This window comes from Phodopus roborovskii, unplaced genomic scaffold (genome assembly GCF_943737965.1).
Source record: "Phodopus roborovskii unplaced genomic scaffold, PHOROB, whole genome shotgun sequence".
Classification (NCBI taxonomy): domain Eukaryota; kingdom Metazoa; phylum Chordata; class Mammalia; order Rodentia; family Cricetidae; genus Phodopus; species Phodopus roborovskii.
The window spans coordinates 10769469-10789150 of record NW_026126409.1 but is presented as its reverse complement, the minus strand read 5'-3'; the positions used below and the strand labels follow the sequence as shown (position 1 = coordinate 10789150).

Sequence of the window (19682 nt, the reverse complement as noted above, 5' to 3'; positions counted from 1 at the left end):
GCAATATCAGCACTCAGCCACATTTAAAAAGATTCCTGATGCCTGGGCAGATAGCTCAGTGGCTGAGATCTGGCATTGCTCTTGCTGAAGCCCAGAGCCTGTCTCTCCAGCTCCAGGGACTCCTATGCCCTCTTCTGGCTTCCTAGTGTACCTGCACTCACTTGTACCCTCCCACAGGCACACCCACATAAACATAATTCAAAATATAAAATAGATATTAAAATGTTTTCTGCAAACACAGATGGCTGTGTGAATAGAGTGTCCAATCATGTGGACGCATGGGGTGTGTTCTAGTCCCTTCCAGCAGCCACCTGCTCTCAAGTCAGTGCTGTAAGGAAGAGTGTGGGGGTTTGGTGCATACAACCATGGCTGCGTTACAGATGACTTCCAGAAATTGAAGAAGCAAGTCAAAGCAAACACCAGCTATTCTTAATACACTGAGTTACACGATGACATCAATTCACCAATTTGCCAATGTCCCCCAACTTTACTCCTTACACTAAGGCAAAACCAGGACCCGTTGGATGGGGTGGAGGAGTGGCTTGGGCTGTAGCTTCATGCTTTTGATTACTGATAGCATGTATTGCTCCCCATCCTTGCTTTTTGGTAGCTTTATTCTTTGGAATTTTGCTGTTCTCTTTCAGATGTTTGTCCTCCTTATTAGATGAATACTAACAACCTACATGGTTGAATTTTCCTTCACGAACTTAAGTTCACTGTTCAAACTTCGATTTTGTTTTTAATATGTAGAAAATTAGCATGTTTGGAAATGTGATGCACTTTGGCATGCTGTGACATGCATGTATATGAGTTCATGTATGTGTATGTGAACCCATGCAGTTTGTTTTTCTTGGTTGTGTTTGACATGCCCCACCCTGCCCAGTGGCTAGATACTATAGGCATCTACTGTCTGCCAAATTTTTCTGTAACAGTTGGCCTCTGACCCCCTTATATTTGGACATTTTCTCCTTGTTGATTGATTGATTGATTAGAGTGTACAAGGCCAGGCTATCAAGAATTGTGTATTTACTCATTGAACCCATAACCATGCCTCTGGATGGGCAGTGGGAGGAGATGCAGGGGACAGATTCAGAAGGGATTGGGTCTATCCTGAAGTCTATCTATGCCTGAAGTCAGGCATCTTGACTCTTTACTGACTTGTCACAGGGAGAGGTTCAGTGGTACTGCATTTGCAGCTGAGGATGGGTACAGTGGCTCAGGCCGTAACCTTAGCACTCTGAGGGCCAATGCAGAAGGACTATGAGTTTGAGGCCTACCTGGGCTATATGGTTAGGCTATCTCAAGTAAATAAATGATGAAAAAGAAAAGTGTTGGAAGCTAGGTTCCCCTAGGAGCACAGATGTGATGCTGGCTCCCCAGCACCCAGGAAACCAAGATACGTTTTTCAAATTTCTATCTTTAGAGTGAGGGGCTGGTGGGGGGAGGGGCAGGATGGTTCATGGGAAGGAAGAACCTTGCCAAAGCAGGCAGGCAACATGGTGGGCTGGAGAGTCCACAGAGAACATGAGCCCCCTCCCTGACTGACAAGCACTTTAGGCTACAAGTGATAAGACCACAGGCAGAAGCCTATCCAGCAGTTTCTGGGATATGTCCTTCCCAATTTTCACACCAATTACAGGTCTGGGGAGAAGGCAGCAAGCCTGCATGGTGAGCAGAGGAACTAGAGCACAGAGGTCCATGGGTCCATTTGTGAAAGATGTCAGGGCCATGGAGGGTTAATACGTTAACACTCCACAGCTGTGCTGAGACTGAGTAAAAATAGAATAAGACTGCATTGTCTCACATGTGCACTGTGGGCTTCTAACCAAAGCCACCCAGAGAAGGGCATTGCACACACCCTGGGGGCTGCAATGCAGCTGGGACACACCCCTCTACCTGTCAAGTGACTCACCTCTGATTCCAGGGGATCCTCTTTCTCCTGGAGGTCCTTTTAGCCCTGGGTGTCCTGGTAGTCCTGCATCTCCCCGGGGCCCAGGTTGGGCCCCTAGGACTTCTCCTGGAATCCCTCGGTCTCCAGGGGGTCCAGCTGGTCCTGGAAGTCCAATGGGGCCTGGGAGTCCATCTGTGCCAGGGAGGCCTGTAGCACCTTTGGATCCTCGGGGTCCCATGAACCCTAAAACACAAAAGAGTGGTACCTTCAACCACAAGTCTGCATTGCCAGGTTCTGGGATAGTGTTGCCAAGAGTCGAGAAAGAGTCAGTGTGTGGTGCGGAGGCTTCAGGGGTATCTCTGCACCGGAGGGCCTGCCCACTGCCCTCTCGGGGCCTGGACCTCTCAATGTCATTAAAGCCTCTTTGATTTCCTTCACTATCAGCTTTCAAACTCTTTGCTTTATCAATACACGGATGGAATGATGAAAACGGTCAGTGGGAAGTGGTGGGGAAGCTATGGACAGCTGTCACGGGGACATTCTGTGTGGCACTGATGAGAAACCTGAAGACTGCGTGTTTAATCTTTTTGACATTGAATCTCACTGTGTGCCGATCCATGGCTGGCCTGGAACTCACAGAGATCCACCTGCCTCTGCCTCCTGAGTGCTGGGATTAGAAGTGTGCACTGTATGCTTATCCTTAAGTACCTACCCATTTGGACTAAGGAAATGCTGGAGAGGTAGGTGGCTCACTGGTTAAGAGCACAGGCAGCTCTTGCAGAGGACCTACGTTTGACTCCCAGTATCCACATGGTAGCTCGCAACCATCCTCAACTCCAGTTCCAGGGGGTTTGACACCCTCTTCTAGTTTCTTTGGGTACCAGGCATGCATGTGGTACACATACCTACATGCAGGCAAATACTCTTACATATTAAAATAAAATAAAAGCTTGGCAAATTAGTGAAGCACACCTTGGTATTTCCTGAAATGATGTGGCCACCAGGGTACTGAACTAATCAATATTTTAATTCCTTTATGGATTAATAATGTAATGGCATTATTGGGAGGTAGTGATGGGAGGATATAGAGCGTAGCTGGGGAAGCAGGGATATGTTCTTAGTGGCTCAACTTTCCCTGGACCTCCCTGTATTGTCCCTTTCTCTGCTTCCTGGCCACCATGGCATGGACAGCTCTACTCTGCTCACCCCACAGTGATGAATGGATACCTACGAAGTCATGAGCAAAGATTAAGATAGGTTCTCCCCATTGTGAATTATTTTCTCAAGTGTACAGATCATGCAAGCCTAACTACAGACTGGTAGCCAATGGTGACAGGGTTGTCTATATGTTCAGAATACTCTGAGGAGAGGACAGTGCTAGGATGTTCACTGTCTATGGAGGGACATGTCCCCATGTCACATCTGCTGGTCCCATCAGATCTCCACAGCAACACAGCATGTCAATAGTTAAAAAAAAAAAAAATAAGAGTCAAGGATTTTTAACGTCTCAGGAGCATGGACAACAGTTATCAGTCCTGGAAGATAGCTGAGCTGGGATGGATCTGATCACACACATGAACCAATTCCTGAATATGAGGACACAAGCCATGTTGACTCACCTGGGGGTCCTGGGAAACCTTCACGACCTGGGTCTCCAGGAAAGCCCTTGAGCCCTGGTGCACCAGTCTCTCCTGAGAATCCTGGTATTCCTCTGATGCCTTTGACACCTAGACACCCAAGGAAACCACAGCCATGTCAGATCCCCTGAGCACCAACAGGATGTGATCCAGCTTCACTGTGAACCAATGAGGTCTATCATGGAACTTGGAAGTGATAAGGCTGGGGGTGGCATCCAATGTAGGATGACGGCATCCGATGAATGGGGACTCTTGCTGTATGTTTCCCAAGCAGAGTGGAGCCCAGTGCGTACTATCCCTCCCTCCCTCCCTCCCTCCCTCCTTCCCTCCCTCCCTCCCTTCCTTCCTTCCTTTCATTCTCTCTCTCTCTTTCTCTCTCTTTGGAGATAGGGTTTGTCTGTGTAGTCCTGGCTGTCCTGGAACTCACTTTGTAGACCAGGCTGGACTTGAACTCATGCGGATCTGCCTGCCTCTGCCTCCTGGGGTGCTAAGACTGAAGGTTTACACCACCATTGCCCAGCACCATGTACATTCTTTATGGTATGTTTCACAGCTAGCTTCCCTGGGAAGTGACCACAGTTGAGGCTGCCTTCAGATGGCAGGACCCCACTGTGTTCAGAGATGAGCAGGTGTGCAGGACCAGTGGAAGGGAAACCCCAGGTGGGAAGCAGAAACCTCAGGCTATGATGTGAGGTCTGAATATTACCTGTGGGGCCTGGGGGTCCTGGCTGGCCAGGTGATCCTTTGGGACCTCCACCACAACCTGAAGACAGAGGAGAGGTGAGTGAGCTAAAAAGTGACAATGCTGAGGTTCATTGCCTGGGTACCACTGTGGTCAGAAGCAGCCGGGAAGACTGGCTACTGCCTAATGTTCAGATGAACCCACTGTCCTAATTACTGCTGGCTCTGATGCAAATAAAAGCAGAATTTCATCATGTAAAGAAGTCAGAATATTAGCATAAGGTGCAAATGAAGTCAGTTTAATAAAAAAAAAAAAAAAAAAAGTGGGTACTGTGCTGGCAAATACTATTTCTCACCAACCAAATCATTGTGAATCCCCACAGGTCCCAGGGTACAGGTTTCTTCCATCTGAAAACATCTGTCCTCAGATGGTCACACTTTGTAGTTTCCAAAGAAATTCTTTAATTTCTTTGTGAATTTGCATTGTTCAGAGTCAGCCACTGTGCTGAGTTGCTCTGAGCAGGTGCAGAGTTAAACATGCTGTCATGGTTTGGATAGGAATGGCTCCCATTGGCTCACATGTTTAATGTGTGGTCATTATTGAGAGGCACTGCTTGAGAGGGATTGAGAGGTGTGAACTTTCTGGAGGAAATGTGTCACTGGGGGGGTGGGCTTTGGGGTTTCAAAAGGTCAAGCCAGGCCCAGTGTTTCTCTTTTCCTGCTGCCTGCAGATCTGAATTTAGAACTCTCGATTATCTCTTCAGCACCATGTCTGCCTGTGTGTTACCACGCTCCCCACCATGAAGAAAATGAACTAAATCTCTGAAGCTGTAAGCAAGCCTCCAATCAAATGCTTTCTGAGGGTTGCCATGGCCACTGAATCGCTTCCCAGCAATGTAACAGTGACTACGACACCAGGGCTGCAGATGCTCCTGGGGGCCTAGGATGATGTTCAGCTGGCCTCTCTCCTGAGCATCCTGACCTGAAGAAAGATGTCTTGCAAGCATGGCTATTCTAGGAGCCCTTCTTGCCCATCTGCATGAGGACACAGGCCAGGCTCCCATGGGGCTCTTGCCATTGAGTTCCACACTTTACCATCGAGGGTGGTGACACAGTCTAGAGACACATCACGGTACCTGGCTGAATGATGACTTGCTGGCCATCTCCGACAGGCCTTTTCACACCTGTGTCACAATCTGGAGAGATACAAACAAAGCGGGGAGAGGCAAGGTTAGAACCAATGAGAGTCACAGGCTTACCCATGTGCGTGCACATGTCTGAGTGTGCATTTGCCCAAAGAAGCTCCACATCCCAGCCACTTAGCAGAGGAGATGGCGGTCTCAAGAAGACTGCAGTGCACATCTGTTCCATGTGTTGTGAATAGACATGGAGTATGCTACTCCTGTCTGGTTCCCTGGGCACACATGCATTGGTGTAGTGTGTAGCAGTAGGCCACATAGCCATGCTGACTGTCCCAGAATTCAGGAGGATAAGGGTAGGACTCATTCATACCTATCTGTCCTGGGGTTCCTGGGGGACCTGGAGGACCAGGGAAGCCTGGAGACCCTGGGAATCCAGGGTCTCCAGGGAAACCACGCTCGCCTTTCGGGCCTGGTAAGCCCTGTCCTGGAGGACCCACTTCTCCTGGGAAGCCCTTGGTTCCGGGTTCACCAGGGGGACCTGCATCTCCTGGAGGGCCTTTGATGCCATCACCCTGTAAGAGAAATTCAGTTACCCTCAAATACATACAGGCATCAGAGTCCTCCCTCATTTAGCTGGAATTCTGTGCTGTAGGTCAAGAAGAGGAGAGAGCGACTGAGTTGGCTTAGATTTTTATAGCCTCACCAACCAACCTGGTGGAGAGCTGGCCCGGGAGACACACATTTATACTCAGGACCATGGGCACAAGAACTCCAGCCCATCTATTAGGATTAGCATGTCTGTTGCTCACAAGGGACAGCAAGGCATCAGAGGAAAGGGAGCTGGTTGGATGAGAAGGAGCTCTTAGAATAAGGGGAGATTATGGGATTAAAATGAGGACATGGGCCTTGACTGTGGCATGTCCTGTGGTGATGGTACCAGCCAGGGGGGACACCTGGGGGTGAGTGATGAGGGATAGAAGTAGGGAGTGGTGAGCTCTGGGCAGTGGAAAGGGACAATGCTTACATGGTAGCGCCCAATGGGGACCAGCATCAGTCCTAAATATAGCTAATGAGATGTTGCTTGCCCCAGAATGCCTGCAGAGTCCTGGATGCAAGGGGACCTCTGATGGCAAGTAGGCAGGAGCTGATGAGAAGTCACCCTGCCCATGATGTCACTTTTCTCCTTTGTATAAGCGAGTGTTATGGGAAGGACACTGGGTCATGCTCTTTTTCTGTTTGTGGGACCCTCAACGCATATGTGTGTCCACATTTTAGCCTCTTGAGTGTATGTGGTTTATAAAGCATTTCACGGGGTTATCAGAGATCATAGAGTGGACTAGCCCAGATATAGGTGGATGGTGTGAGCGCATGCGAGCCAGCAGGTTTTCTGCAGGAGCACATTTTTGTTCTTAGCTTATGTCTAGAGCAATCAAGGTTTGTGAACCCTGAGGGAGACCACCTCTTCCAGATATGCTCTGGGAACAGAGTCGGAGGATGCTTTCTTGACAATGCATGGGTCTTGTTTCTGTAGTAGACCATGATGGTTATTTATCTATTCTTTGAAGTGTTTACCCTGGGCTGAAGATTTACCTTCAATCACAAGTCTTTAAAAAAATATGATGTCTGTTGAGTAAAATAGAATGGACCTATCTATTCTGAGCACTGGGTGGGATGAGTGCCAATGCCAAGGCCATGACCTCTCAATGAGTAAAGAGCATGAAGGTCTTGATGAGTGGGCGGGACTAGAGGCACCATGGCAACTGCTCACCGGAGGACCAGGAAGGCCAGGGAATCCATCCAGCCCATCACGGCCTGCGACACCGTCATCACCTTTCATCCCATGTACACCTGGAACACCTGGCTGTCCTCGCTCACCTGGGAAAGATTTGCATGTGAATCTACCTGTGCAGGGACCCACAGCTTGTTAACTGAGCCAAGTACTCAGTCGCAGAGGACCAACCTTTGGTTGTGACTGTTCTGGAGTCTCCCTTTATCCCCTTGGGTCCAGGAACTCCAGTGATGCCTGGGGCTCCCTGTGGAAAGAAAGGATCTTAAGCTATACAGTGTGTGGGCAATCAATTACCCAATTGAAAGAACTCTCCGCAATACCAGAAACATCGCATCTAGGCTTTGGGAAGCTGGTTGCTAGCTGTGGTGCCTTTCCTAATGGCTAGCTTGGTTCTGTGGATAGTAGAACTGTGAAACTAACTTTTTTTTTTTAATAATTATAATTAACAAAATTAGCTCTAGGCAGTTACAGAGTGAAAACCTAGAATCTCCACACTCAGAGAACAATGCATGAGCTGGCATCTTCGGCATGCACCGACAGGAGCTAGGGAAAGATGGGTTTTCAGATGCCTGGGACAGCTGAAATGTGACACAGAGCTCAAAAAAGACCCAGTATGGATTCTTAGACTCAGTAACTTAGAGAAGCACTGGCCTGGAACGAGGCCTGGAAATGCACTTGCTAGAATCCAAACAGGTAATAAACCTCCAGGACAGAGGGTAGGAATGCTCGTTTATGAGGCTGGAGCACTTGGTGTTCTTGCAGAGGACTCAGGTTCAATTCTCAGACCCCACATGGGAACCATTCACAACTATTCACCCCACACATTCACAACCATCTGTAACTACAGTTCCAGGGGATCTGATGCCCTCTCCTGGCCTCTTTTGGCACTACATGCATGTGGTGTAAACTCACAATCCCTTCCTCCCTCCCTGCACATGGACATACAGGCAAAGCACCCATACACCTAAAACAAAAATAAACAAGTCTGTAAAAGAAGACATGAGCATTTGCTATCTAGATGTGATGAATGGGGGACAATAGAATCTTTTGCAAAGTGCAGCTGGCAACGTGGAGGGCAGACACACCTCAAAGAGCAGAGGCTGACAACATGGAGGGCAGACATCTTACGCACAGACCCTCAAACTGTAGGCTGTGAAATCGACTGCAGCTCCACAGGGTAGAAATAGTCTGGTATTAGACTGTTGTGTAGGAGACATTGCTTTGTGGTGCATAATAGTTAACTACTTGTGAGAGTTTGGGACTCCTGAGTTGTTGGTTTAATTAAAGGAAATGTTACATGCACTTGTAGACCACCTCATGCTAGAGAATTCCACGGGAACTTGATTTATTGAGTTAGTTCTCGTCTCGGCAGAGAAGGGAAACACTTCTGATGTTCAGTACAACTGCTCACAAACAGATGGCGCTCAGTGGGTGTTTACTGACTGAGTTTAGTGGTTCAAGCACTCTGCCAGGCTGTACAGCACAAACACTAAAAACTAACCAGCCAACCAGCTTTCTAACCACTAATTCTCTATCCATCCGTCCATCTGTCCACCCACCCATTTGTCCATCCATCTATCCATCCATCATTATAAACAGTAAATCAATCTATGTTATACAATAAACTGTTTAGATAACCAGTTATCTACCACTTTTCTCCATCTCCCATCCAGACACCCATCCATCCATCCATTCATCCAGCACACATACACACACACACACACACACACACACACACACACACACACACACATCCTAGAGGATCCTTTTACACAGGGTTGTACACTCAGACATATACACTTAAATTCAGGACAACAAACACAACCAGAGGCTGTTGGAGAAAAGTCCACTGGTGTATGCACGTGGGGAGCAGGCATACTTGGGTTATTTATAGGTTTCAGAGGTACCATATGCTTCAGAGGATCCACCTGGCCTCTAGGAATGAGTCAGCTGAACAGCTGACTTGATTTTCCAAGATTTCACTTCATGCTCTTTTCTGAGCAGGTTAACAATGCTTAGACTTAGAGGGTCACTGTCATTGAAATATTTGTGTGTATGTGTGTGTGTGTTTGACAGGGTCTTCCTCATGTAGCTGAGGCTAGCCTCAAATTTGAGATCAGGCTGGCATAGTCTTTTGCACTAAGGTGAAACACTATTCTTATGTGGCTTGGGTTCTTTCATGCAGGGTTGGATTGTTGAGATTGTCCTTGGCCAGGCACTTCAATAATTTTTTTCTCTGTTGCTCAAAAGATAGGATAGGTAGCTGTTGTGCTGCAAGCCTGTCATCCCAGAATACAGGAGGCTGAAATGGGATGGTTGCTAGGGATGGAAGGCCAGCCTGGGAGGCATGGTGAGCCTGTGTGTATGTGTACATGCATATGCAAACACAAGGTGGTGTGTTCAGTGCTCCACCCTTGCAGGATAGTGATCCACAGGGTGGCTATGCCAATTTACCTTCCCACCCATCAGACAGTGAACATTTGGGCTGTTTATACTTAAGAGAGAAAGAGAAAAAGACTCATATATAATGCCATTCCACACACCGTGCCGTGTTGGGAACCAGCACTCTGCTGACCACGCCCCCTGATGATGGGCGGGATGTTCATGGCCATGTCTTATCTATATCATGACTTACCTGCTGCTCAAACTTTACCTGGCTGCCAGGGGATTCAGTTACGCATGCACAAGTTTCCCTTTTAAAGCAAGTGTGCCAAGTGCGCCTCTCTCTCTTGCTCTTTTTCTCTCTCCCCTTGCTTTGGGTTGGCCACCAGCTACCCCCCTTTCTCTCCCCTCTATCAATAAACTACACATAGGCAATAACTATAGCAAAAGAACAACAGTGCGTACACTTAAGACACGGGGCTGGAGTTCCCTCCTGCAGCCTGGAAGTGGAACTTCTGAGCCCTGTGGTAACTTTTTGTCTAAAGTTGAGAGGATCAGAGAGCAGTTTCAAAAAGCACTCTGGTGTGTGAGTGAAGACTCCAGCCAGTCTCAGGAACCTGCCAGCTGCAAGGTAACCATGACCAGCAGGGGCACTGTTTTCTCACCTTGAATCCTGGGAACCCAGGGATACCGTGCAGGCCTGGGTCTCCTTGGTCCCCTTTCTTTCCCAGCTCCCCATTGACACCAGGAGAACCCTTGGGTCCTGGCAATCCTGGAAGACCCCCGATGAACTGGCCACATTGGCAGTCTCCGGCTTCACCTGCGTGAGTGGGAGAGGGATGTGTATGTTAAATAGGGCTTGGGACGGCAGAGGGAGAGGACAGGTAAGGAGGGCTGGTGGAAGAAGAGCATGCAGGTTAGACACTGGGTGCTGGGATTAAAGGCATGCACCACCACACCTGGCTTCATATTCTCTCACTTTGTAGTGTCTATATATGTGGTGAGGTGTCTCGGGCAGAGACTCTAATCAGAATACAAGGTGTTTCATACAACCTGTACGCAGCCCAACTTTATCCAACTTTATCCAACTTTATCCAACAGTTTTGGTGCAGTCGCTTTGACTGTGACCCAGCATATGACACCAACTGTGGAATTTTCCACCTGCTGTGTCATGCTGGTTTTCAGAAAGTTTAGACTTTGTAACATTTCCAATTTCAGACCAAATATCCATCCTTACCCTTCAAAGGAATAAATGGTGGGGGCAGGGCCAACCTGCAAGGTAAGGTGACATGGGGGCTGGATTGTGGCGGTCATCCTCACCTTTCCATCCTTTCTGCCCTCGAGCCCCTGGGAAACCGGAAGGCCCTGGGTAACCCACTCTTCCTTCTGATCCTTTCAGGCCAAACAGGAAGCCTAGGAGAAAATACACAGGGCAAGAATATTGGTGAGAGACAGCATCAGGTCCTGCAAGGCTCTCAGCCAAGTCTACCCCAGCTCCCTGGAGCTCCGGTTCCACATCAACACTTCCAAGGACACATACTTGGACACCCACGTGCCACTAGAGCCTGCAAATTTAGCTTTTCCATCAATGTGTCACGACCAATGTCTTTCCTTCCGAGAAACACTCAATCCAGTAACTGGAATTTCAAGATGGCCACACATTCCTAGTCTTTCTCAGACCGCTCCCACCACAAGGGAAAACTCCCCACAAGAGTTAAGACAACCCCAGCTCTCCATGCTGTCCTCTTTAGGAGTGAGTGCACTCCGAAAGTGCTCAGACCTCACCTGTCCCTTTAGTTCTCCATGCACACAAGACCACACATGTAGACACGTAAACATGTGTCCACAATAACTAACGGGAATCCTCTGATTAAATGGTACAAGACATGGTTGACGTCACTGAATGATCTTGACCTCAGCCTTCCTCTTCCAAGTCCTTTTCCTCACCAAAGGTCAGAGGATTCACTATAGTGCCCCAGTAATTGCACATATGTGTACCAGGTGACCAGATGAGACTAAGGCTACCCAACCCTGAGACCTACGGGAAGACTGCCATCTGGTGGTGGATAATAGGCTGCATTTCAGGTGAGTGTGGCTGGGCCGTTGCTCCTCACTGTCTCTCTCTGTAGGCCAGGTTGGCCCTGAACTTAAGGTGTCCCTCGAATCTCAGCCTCCCAAGTGCCAGGATTACAGGTGTGGGACACCAAGCCTCATCCCTGTTAAACCTAGTAGTGCTCATAGTTCAAACAAACATCTCCAAATAAGCTAGATGCACGTGGCTGTACAGGAAGTGGAAGGAGTACGAAGCAGCAACTTCAAAGTCTCTTGCTCTTGGACAAGGGCAGTGGGATGGTGTTTGAGAGAGCTCCCGGGGGAAGCAGAGGGTTTTGAGAGGCGGGTGAGCGCTGCTGTGTGTAACATGATCCCACTGCACATGTAACAAGCCTCACTCATTCATCCATCCATTCATCCACCACGAGCCGGAGCCTGAGCACTGCCAGGCAGCAAACAAAAGTGAATTTTCAGATTATAGCCAGCACTGTGCCAGGGCATCTGGGAGTGACTGACTTAGAACTAGTGGTGTCCAGAGAGGGCTTCCTGAGGGAGTGACACGAACTGTAGCTGATAGAGGGACCCGGCCGTGACCAGCCGGTGTGTAAAGGGGACAAAGAGGGGTGTTGGCATGGAGGAGGGGAGGGGATCCTCTTGGGTTTTTATTCCTAAGGGCAAAGGGGATCATGAAAGAACTATAAGGGTCCAGTATGGAGAGTGAGATGCCCAGACACTCCTGGGTCCTGGCTTAAGCTCAGAGGCTATGGGGAGCAAGGACATCAGGGAACATGTTGGCCAGGAAGGAGAGTGGGAAGGTGGAGATCTGCAGCTCCATGCTGGGCATTCTGAGGTGAAGTATCCCTGAGACTCAGCGCCGGCTGTTTCCAGTGAGAAGTTTCACATGTGTAGCTCAGAGCACAGAGGAGGAGTGACTATGTTTGCACCAGGCTACATCCACAATGGGGATAGAAGGAACCAGAGAGAATTTCAGGGGCTGCATTAGCTACAATGGTGTGTGTGTATGTGTGGGAGAGAGAGAGAGCACTGTAATGAAGAGGCCATTGAGAAGTTCTATAAAGTGTCCTGAGAGACGAGAACGGTGGGCAGGCCTCATGGAAGGGAAAGAAGAGACACCTGTGTGACCGACCCCTCTAGGAGCTGCTCAGGTCTGGACTGGCCTCTAACCTAAAGCTTCCAGGCCTCTGGATAGGTGAGGAGAAAGCACATTGTAAGTAGAGGAATTCATCACCCAGTCTTTAGAACATTGCTTTTTAAAACTGAAGACCTGTCGTTGAAGACAAAGGGACGTCCTTAGGAGGTTTAATAAGGCCTTCACCAAGGCACAGAGGAGCCTTCTGTCTTTCCCCTGGGATGTTTCCCTCTGTTTAATTGAATTCATTCATAATTTCAAACAAGTTCTTTGGGATTGGGGGATCTCAACAGGACTTCCACGAAGAAGCCAATAGCTGATTCAGTCTGCTGACTTAGAAACTGTGCCAGCTGAGCCTTTTCACCTCAAATGACAGCTGGTATCAAGGTTTGCTCTTACTCCAGTGTGAATAAGCATTCTGACTCCCAGAAAGCCATAGCTCATGAAACACAATTCCTGAGAAAAGACTCCAAAAATCTCAGTTCTGAGAAAGGCTGAACTCTGTGCTCCCAGTACTAAGTTACAAGGTGGATACTTAGTTGTGAGACACACCTAAAGCCAATGGTTGGCTACTTTTCACATAAGAGGTTGGTAGAAAAACAGATGGTAACACTGTGTCTCACAGAGGTAACAACTCAAGAAGGGCTGAAGGGGAATGCCCTAACATTTGTAGCTGATAAACTTTCTTACACTGTATTCCCTTATCAGCTGATAATCCATGCCAGATAGCTGTCTGTCTCTGTTTACTTATATTAGTTTATTTATGTCAGTCACTTAGTGAGCAAAATTCACACACAAAGACAGCACATGCTTGTGGCAGCATGGAGTGACAGGGACAGGGCCCTCACTCGTGGCTTGCTTTTATGCTCTTGACACGTGTAAGGAAAACCCTACGGATGCTGCACGAGGAAAGATAGGCTCATAGAAATTCTCATCATCAATAAATATCTTCCTGTCAACATTAACAGATCAAACTCGCGCCATAAATTCCACTTTCAGCATAATAGAAAACAGTAACGATAGCTTTGTGCAAATGCATTATCCAAGGAAGCAACATTTAAACTTTTCAAACAAATGTGCTGTCTTCCAGACCAAAGAAAGCTGGGCAAATAGAGTTATAGCAAGTTACAATGTTACTTTAGAATGTGAAGTAGAAGCAGGAGTGACTGGTTTCCTATATACTTATCCTATACAACTGTTTCTTTGTTGGAAGAAATACTGCCAACAATTTTCCTTTTGTAGATGACACAGAGAAGGATTTTCCCAAAGCAATTAAAACAGTCTCTGACTCCAAAGTTTAACTAAAACCTAACACTGTCCATTAGCAAATAGGATGCTCTGCCCTCTGAAGATGCCCTCCTGGGACTCAGGAGATGCCCTGGCTCTGAAGGGAGGACTCAGGAGATGCCCTGGCTCTGAAGGGAGGACTCAGGAGATGCCCTGGTCCTGAAGGGAGGACTCAGGAGATGCTCTGGCCCTGAAGGGAGGATTCAGGAGATGTCCTCTCCCCTGAAGGGAGGATTTGAGGAGGAACTGCTGGAAGGGCCTACAATTGGGTCAGTATCACCCAGAAAGAGAGAATGACCTTTTATTTCCTCCTAGTGCCTCATAAGCTAATCTCTCCGGAGATGAAAAGTTCCCATGTGAAAATTACCAACATCTAAAGTGTAACTGAATGCTACAGCTGAGAAGAATGGCTTTCATAGATAGCGTGTCCTCAGTAGATAGTGTTCTTGACATAAGGACAGCACAGACTGTCACAGCCTGGAAATGCTACCTTGTCGTTCTTGGGATCATCCTGGCTGAGTCAGGGACCAGCTCAGCTGCTGTGCCGTGACAGGCTGGCCAAACCGTCACCCTCATCTACTATATGTGCAGACTCTCTGGGTCTCCTGTCTCCCTTGGCCAGCGGCCACCACTCCTTCTTACAGCTCTTTTCTTGTCACCGACTTTTATCTCCTGTGACTTTGGCTTTGCAGTGGCAAAGAAGGCAGTGGTTGTCACACGCTGACCTGGACTGCTGAAGCAGAGGAGAGGAACCATGAATTAAGACAGGAGAGGCCTGCAGAGACCCAAGCACAGTGATTTCATCTCATTGCTTCTTCTAGACACAGTGTCTTGGACGTCCTGCTGAAGTCCCTGCAGCCACAGTTCACTCTGTAAGGGCTGCGGGACTGTTGTTCCTCTACAAGCTGAGAGGCGACAGCTGTTGTCATGGTCCTGGTGTGCACTCTGGGAGTGCCTACCCTATCCTCATCCACTGGCCTACTGGATCAACTCAGAACCATTTAACAGAAAACCCCAGATGTTAGGCTCTAGGTGAACACCAGCTACTCACCATCTGGCCCAGGTGGGCCTGCAGGTCCAGGGACTCCTTGGAGACCTGGTTTTCCATCAGCTCCTGGTGGACCTGGATAGCGTGCTGAGAGACCCGGTTCTCCTGAAAAGCCTTTGGGTCCCATCTCTCCTGGAAGGCCTCTCTTTGTATCTGAAACCCAAGAGCATTCGCAGTGGGGGAGTGTTCTGATATTTAAAGGTTGTGTGAGCTTTTGTGTCACAGGGACCATCAGGGACAAGTGTCATGGACAGCAGAAGTGATGGCCTTGGTACTTTTTTTTTTCACAGCTTGTCTACATTTACAGCTTCTACAATGGCCTGGGACTATGGCCATTTGCTGACAACACTGGACAGCACCTGGCTTCTTCCATCTAGGGAGCAGATCACAACAGTCACCCCTCAGGGTCACAATCTAACCTGGTTACAGTTGCATGTACTCTTCATCTCATCAGTAGTTGAGGCTAATCTGTGAGAATGAAGGTTGGAGCCACAGAAAAGCCTAATGGTCCATGTTCACACCTGAGACCAAACTCTGATGCTACAAAACTCCATTACCTTCATCTCCAATAGACAGGCCTGGGGGTCCCATGGGGCCAGGGTCTCCTGGCTCGCCTCGGCTTCCTGGCTCTCCATGTGCACCTGGGAATCCTGGGTCACCTCTGGCACCTGCAACCAAGATAGGTCCCTTGCAGTGAGAATCATTGTCTAGGAATAAGCCCCTACCATAGCAATGAGGCTGCCATTTACAGGCCACTGCAGGCATCCACTTCCCAGTGAGTACACTGTGCACAGAGAGAGGTAGAGAGTGCTCCAATGCTGAAAATTCAGAGAGCTCTAATTCACAGTCTAATAAGTTAAGATTCAGATAAATATAAGACAATGTAAAGGCACAGAGGATACCATAGAGATACACAGGTTTCAGCAGAGAGCAAACTGATTTAGGAGGACTCAGTGGAATTCTAGGTGTTAAAAACTAGAAACTTTGGGTCTCCTAGAAATGCAGAAATGCCCTCCATCGGTCAAGATAGAGTCACACCTGGATGGTAGTGAGTGTTGTTAGGCAGAACCAAAGTTACTGTTTCTAATGACACCTCTAAGCCACCAGGGGAGCCGGACTGTCTCTGAAGGTTGCGTTCTGAATACCTTCATTTTGTTTCACTTAGAAATCTGCCTGGAGAGTTTATGGCTCTGTTCCCAACAGAAGAGGGTCCATGTGAGGCCACACTGTGCCCTGAAGTTCTGGTACCAACCTTTTGCCAGGGATGGATGGGGCGAGTAGACAGGGGGTCCTGGGGGCCCTTGTTGTCCACGTTCTCCCTGGGGGAAAGAAGACACTGTGAGTCTAGCCTTCTGGAGTTTTCTTAATTTACATATTGCCCAGGAGTGAGCTGAATGTGGAATTGGTTTAACAAGGCAGCTTTTCTTACTATCCGACCTGGACTGTCCCCATGGCAACATCTCTACCATGTGACAGTGGGGAGTTCCTGCATCCCAGCTACCACACAGACATAAAAGGGAATACCACAGCGTGTGTGGATCTCCTGAAGCCCTTGCCAGGGGTAGGGATGCCGGATGTGCCTGAGAGACTGTGCCATTGTGTCATGACATTGAAGCTCAGGCCTTCACAGTGTTGACATCTGAACCATCTGGTCAGGCAAGGGGGACATCATGGAGATTCAGGGACGCCCAGCACCATCTGTTCTGTAGAGCTGCCTCATGCGGACTCCAGATACACCCTCACACTTCCCTGTTCTCCCCAGACATGTCCACTAGCAGAAAGGGCTACCCATAAGGCTGGTCCCCCTCATAGCTACCCTGGGTCATCTCACTTGGTCCCTCCCACCAGCCCTTATGGTTAATTATACAAGTTGATTCTCCAACAGGAACTGGAGGTAACCCCTTCCCCCATTTTTGCTAAAAAGTCAGCCTCCTGATGCCCTTCCAGTGGAGGCAGGCAGCACACAGCACCCACACACTAGGGGATCACATTAATGACCACTGATCATGTCCTCTGCCCATGCTATTTAGGTGAAGGGAAGGATATAATCAGAAACAGAAACACAAGTCACCTTGGGTCCTCGGGGTCCACTGGGGCCTTGGAAACCATCCAGGCCTTTGATTCCCTGCAAGAAAGATATGGCTTGTTACTTCCAGCTTTGGGGGGGGGACCTCCAGACATCAACCCCATGCCTCTTTCACCAGCACAGCCAATGCAGCCACGAAGCACCCCCTTAAGCACACCCCGCCCAAAGTGCACCATCAACCCCCCAATTCAGATGCACACGTGTCTTTAAAGCTGCTTTGAACCAGGAGCCAGAGTCCAAATGTGGCATTTATAGTGTCTGCCAAGTCTCGTTTAGTTCCTAGCAGCCTTTCCTTCCTTTGTGCTTTTTTTTTCCAGATTCATTTTATGTGTATGAGTACTTTGTCTACATATGCCACTTGTGTGCCACTTGAGAGGCTGATGCCTGTGAGGTCAGAAGAGGGGGTCAGATCCTAGAGTAGGATTACAGATGGTTCTGAATGACCAAGTGGGTGTTGGGAAGAGAGTCCGGTCCTCTGCAAGAGCAGCCAGTGCCCTTAACCACTGAGATATCTTCCAGTGCCCTCCCATTGGTACTTTTTCTCAGTACCTTTTTTTCTCGGTTGCTGGTATTGAGAATATTGGGTGGCTTGTACTTCTGCCCCGATGGCACTGGGTAGTATGGTCCCCATCCCCTCCATTCCCCACCAGCATCCAAGTCAGCAAGGGACCGTGTAGGACCTGTGTCCACCTGCAGTGGTTGCCAGGCTTCCTCAGCCTCACTCTAGGGACCAGAGAGTTAGCTGCCTTGCTAGCAATTTCTTAGCTGACCAATGGGGGTTACACCTGACCAGTGGGGTCACACTTGATCCACTAGTTAAACCCTCCATGATGAGTTTTGAAAAATTCCAGTTGCCAACAAACAGAATCCTCAGAGCCTCTTGATTTGGGATTTCTCTTTTCATTAAAACATCCTCAACAGCAATCTGGTCTTGAGTTTTCTCAAGTGCCCACGGGTGTGTGAAGCTCTCCGAGCAGCTAGTTCCTCTTGCAAAATGCCACATATGGCAAAGTCCCAAGCCATGCCACCGTGAAGTAGGAAATAGGCCTGTCATCTAGTTACTTTACAGGTTTTCTGACCCAGGAGCTCACATGCTGTTTGATGGATTGATTGTCTGATTTATTTTTTTGTCCATTTTCTTTTGCAGGGCTGTGGATGATGCTAGGCCTCACACTAGGTGGAGCTGAACATTCAAGAGTGGTTGATTTTTTATGTCCGAGGAAGAACCCTGAGTCCCCAAGGAGACTCGTTAGCAGAGGTCCTTAGTAGCTGGCAGGAGTGTGTGGTCAGGAAGTATTTACTGCTAGGCTTCAAGGGAATGTCTCCTCTAATGTTTCCACATCTTTCTGGATCGTAGGTCTTTCCTCAGCCCTGTGGTAAGGACTCAGGCATTATGCTGGCCTGCCCCTGTCACCTGGCAGAATGCACTCAGGAAGTAGCCTGGTCAGCCCAGGGTTCCAAGGTTTTGTAGTCTGCACGCAGGTGCAAAGGACCCCTTTAAAAGGACCCCCAGCCTACTTCCGCTCTCTTCCCCTCGGTTCCCCTGGGGCAGACAGGACTTTTCCTGTCTCCCTCTTCTCTTCTGTCCTTCTCTGTCTCTCTTTACCTCTTTTCTCTTTCCTTCCCCCTCCCTCCCCTTTCTAATCAAACTTCTCACTTAAGCTCTATCTACCTGGCACATTTGTCCCCCACCTCAGCCATCCTCACTTGCCATGGAACTCGCCAAGGTCCCCACAAGCTTTATCATAATACCCATGGCACAAAGAGCAGGAGTTTGGTGCAGTGCAATTTAGGGGTCTTGCTTGGGGCAAAGACTTCTAAGAGGGCCAAGGTGCAGGAAGTTGCATGTCACTGAATGCCCAGCCTGTGGGCACAGCCTTGCTGCCTGCTTGTAACTCCCACAGAGCTGGCAAGTCACACCTGGGTAGATGTGACTCCTGCAGTCTACAAGTTCTGTTGTAAGCCGGTGGTGCTGTCCACACTGGGATGTAATCAGTGCACGGTCCCAGGACACTAGGCCTGCATGAGCATGCCCTATGGTCTCTCCAGGGTGGGAGAAGACTGCTGTCATAAACAGGTCTCCCCAAATGAGGGAAACAATTGTTAAATTTTCAGAAAACGTAATACAACCAGATGCATAAGATATCTCTCTGCTCCCCTGGAGCTGTTTACTGTGCTAGGAGTCCATGTCCATGTGTCCTTGCGTCTGTGCCTGTGTGTACATGCACACAGGCATGTGTATCAGGTTCTTTGTTCTCACAGGGAGGCAGGGGCTTCCCTAAGATACATGGCTTTCTGTGCTTCCTCCTTCTCTGGCGTGCCATTCTAATGGGTCACTGTCCACAGCAGCTTCTTGGAGCTGCCTTGGGTTCTGGCTCTTAAGACCCCAGCTTCAGCACATCTGGGAAGCCATGTGGAGGCAGCAGCTGGGCCAGTTGGATAATGCAGTTTGTACTAACACAGTATGATGAGTCATTTGTGTATGTCTGCCTATTTCCCTATTTTTTCAGTTGGGTAAACTATTTCTTCCTCTGACC

The 19682-nt window shown here is 48.6% G+C and overlaps 1 protein-coding gene across 1 annotated transcript in view; it reads right to left on the bottom strand.

Moving 5' to 3' along the window:
• Window positions 1-19682, bottom strand: part of Col4a2 (collagen type IV alpha 2 chain) — a 132903-nt gene that overhangs the window by 17968 nt on the left and 95253 nt on the right. Inside the window, exons 17-29 of the mRNA XM_051181975.1 lie at window positions 17131-17184; window positions 16312-16378; window positions 15617-15727; window positions 15063-15212; window positions 10843-10935; window positions 10188-10342; window positions 7312-7384; window positions 7120-7226; window positions 5722-5923; window positions 5346-5405; window positions 4235-4291; window positions 3511-3618; window positions 1913-2134 (exon numbers count right to left, since the gene is read on the bottom strand). Of these exons, the coding sequence (XP_051037932.1) occupies window positions 1913-2134; window positions 3511-3618; window positions 4235-4291; window positions 5346-5405; window positions 5722-5923; window positions 7120-7226; window positions 7312-7384; window positions 10188-10342; window positions 10843-10935; window positions 15063-15212; window positions 15617-15727; window positions 16312-16378; window positions 17131-17184 (1459 nt within the window). The remainder of the gene's footprint in view (window positions 1-1912; window positions 2135-3510; window positions 3619-4234; window positions 4292-5345; window positions 5406-5721; window positions 5924-7119; window positions 7227-7311; window positions 7385-10187; window positions 10343-10842; window positions 10936-15062; window positions 15213-15616; window positions 15728-16311; window positions 16379-17130; window positions 17185-19682) is intronic.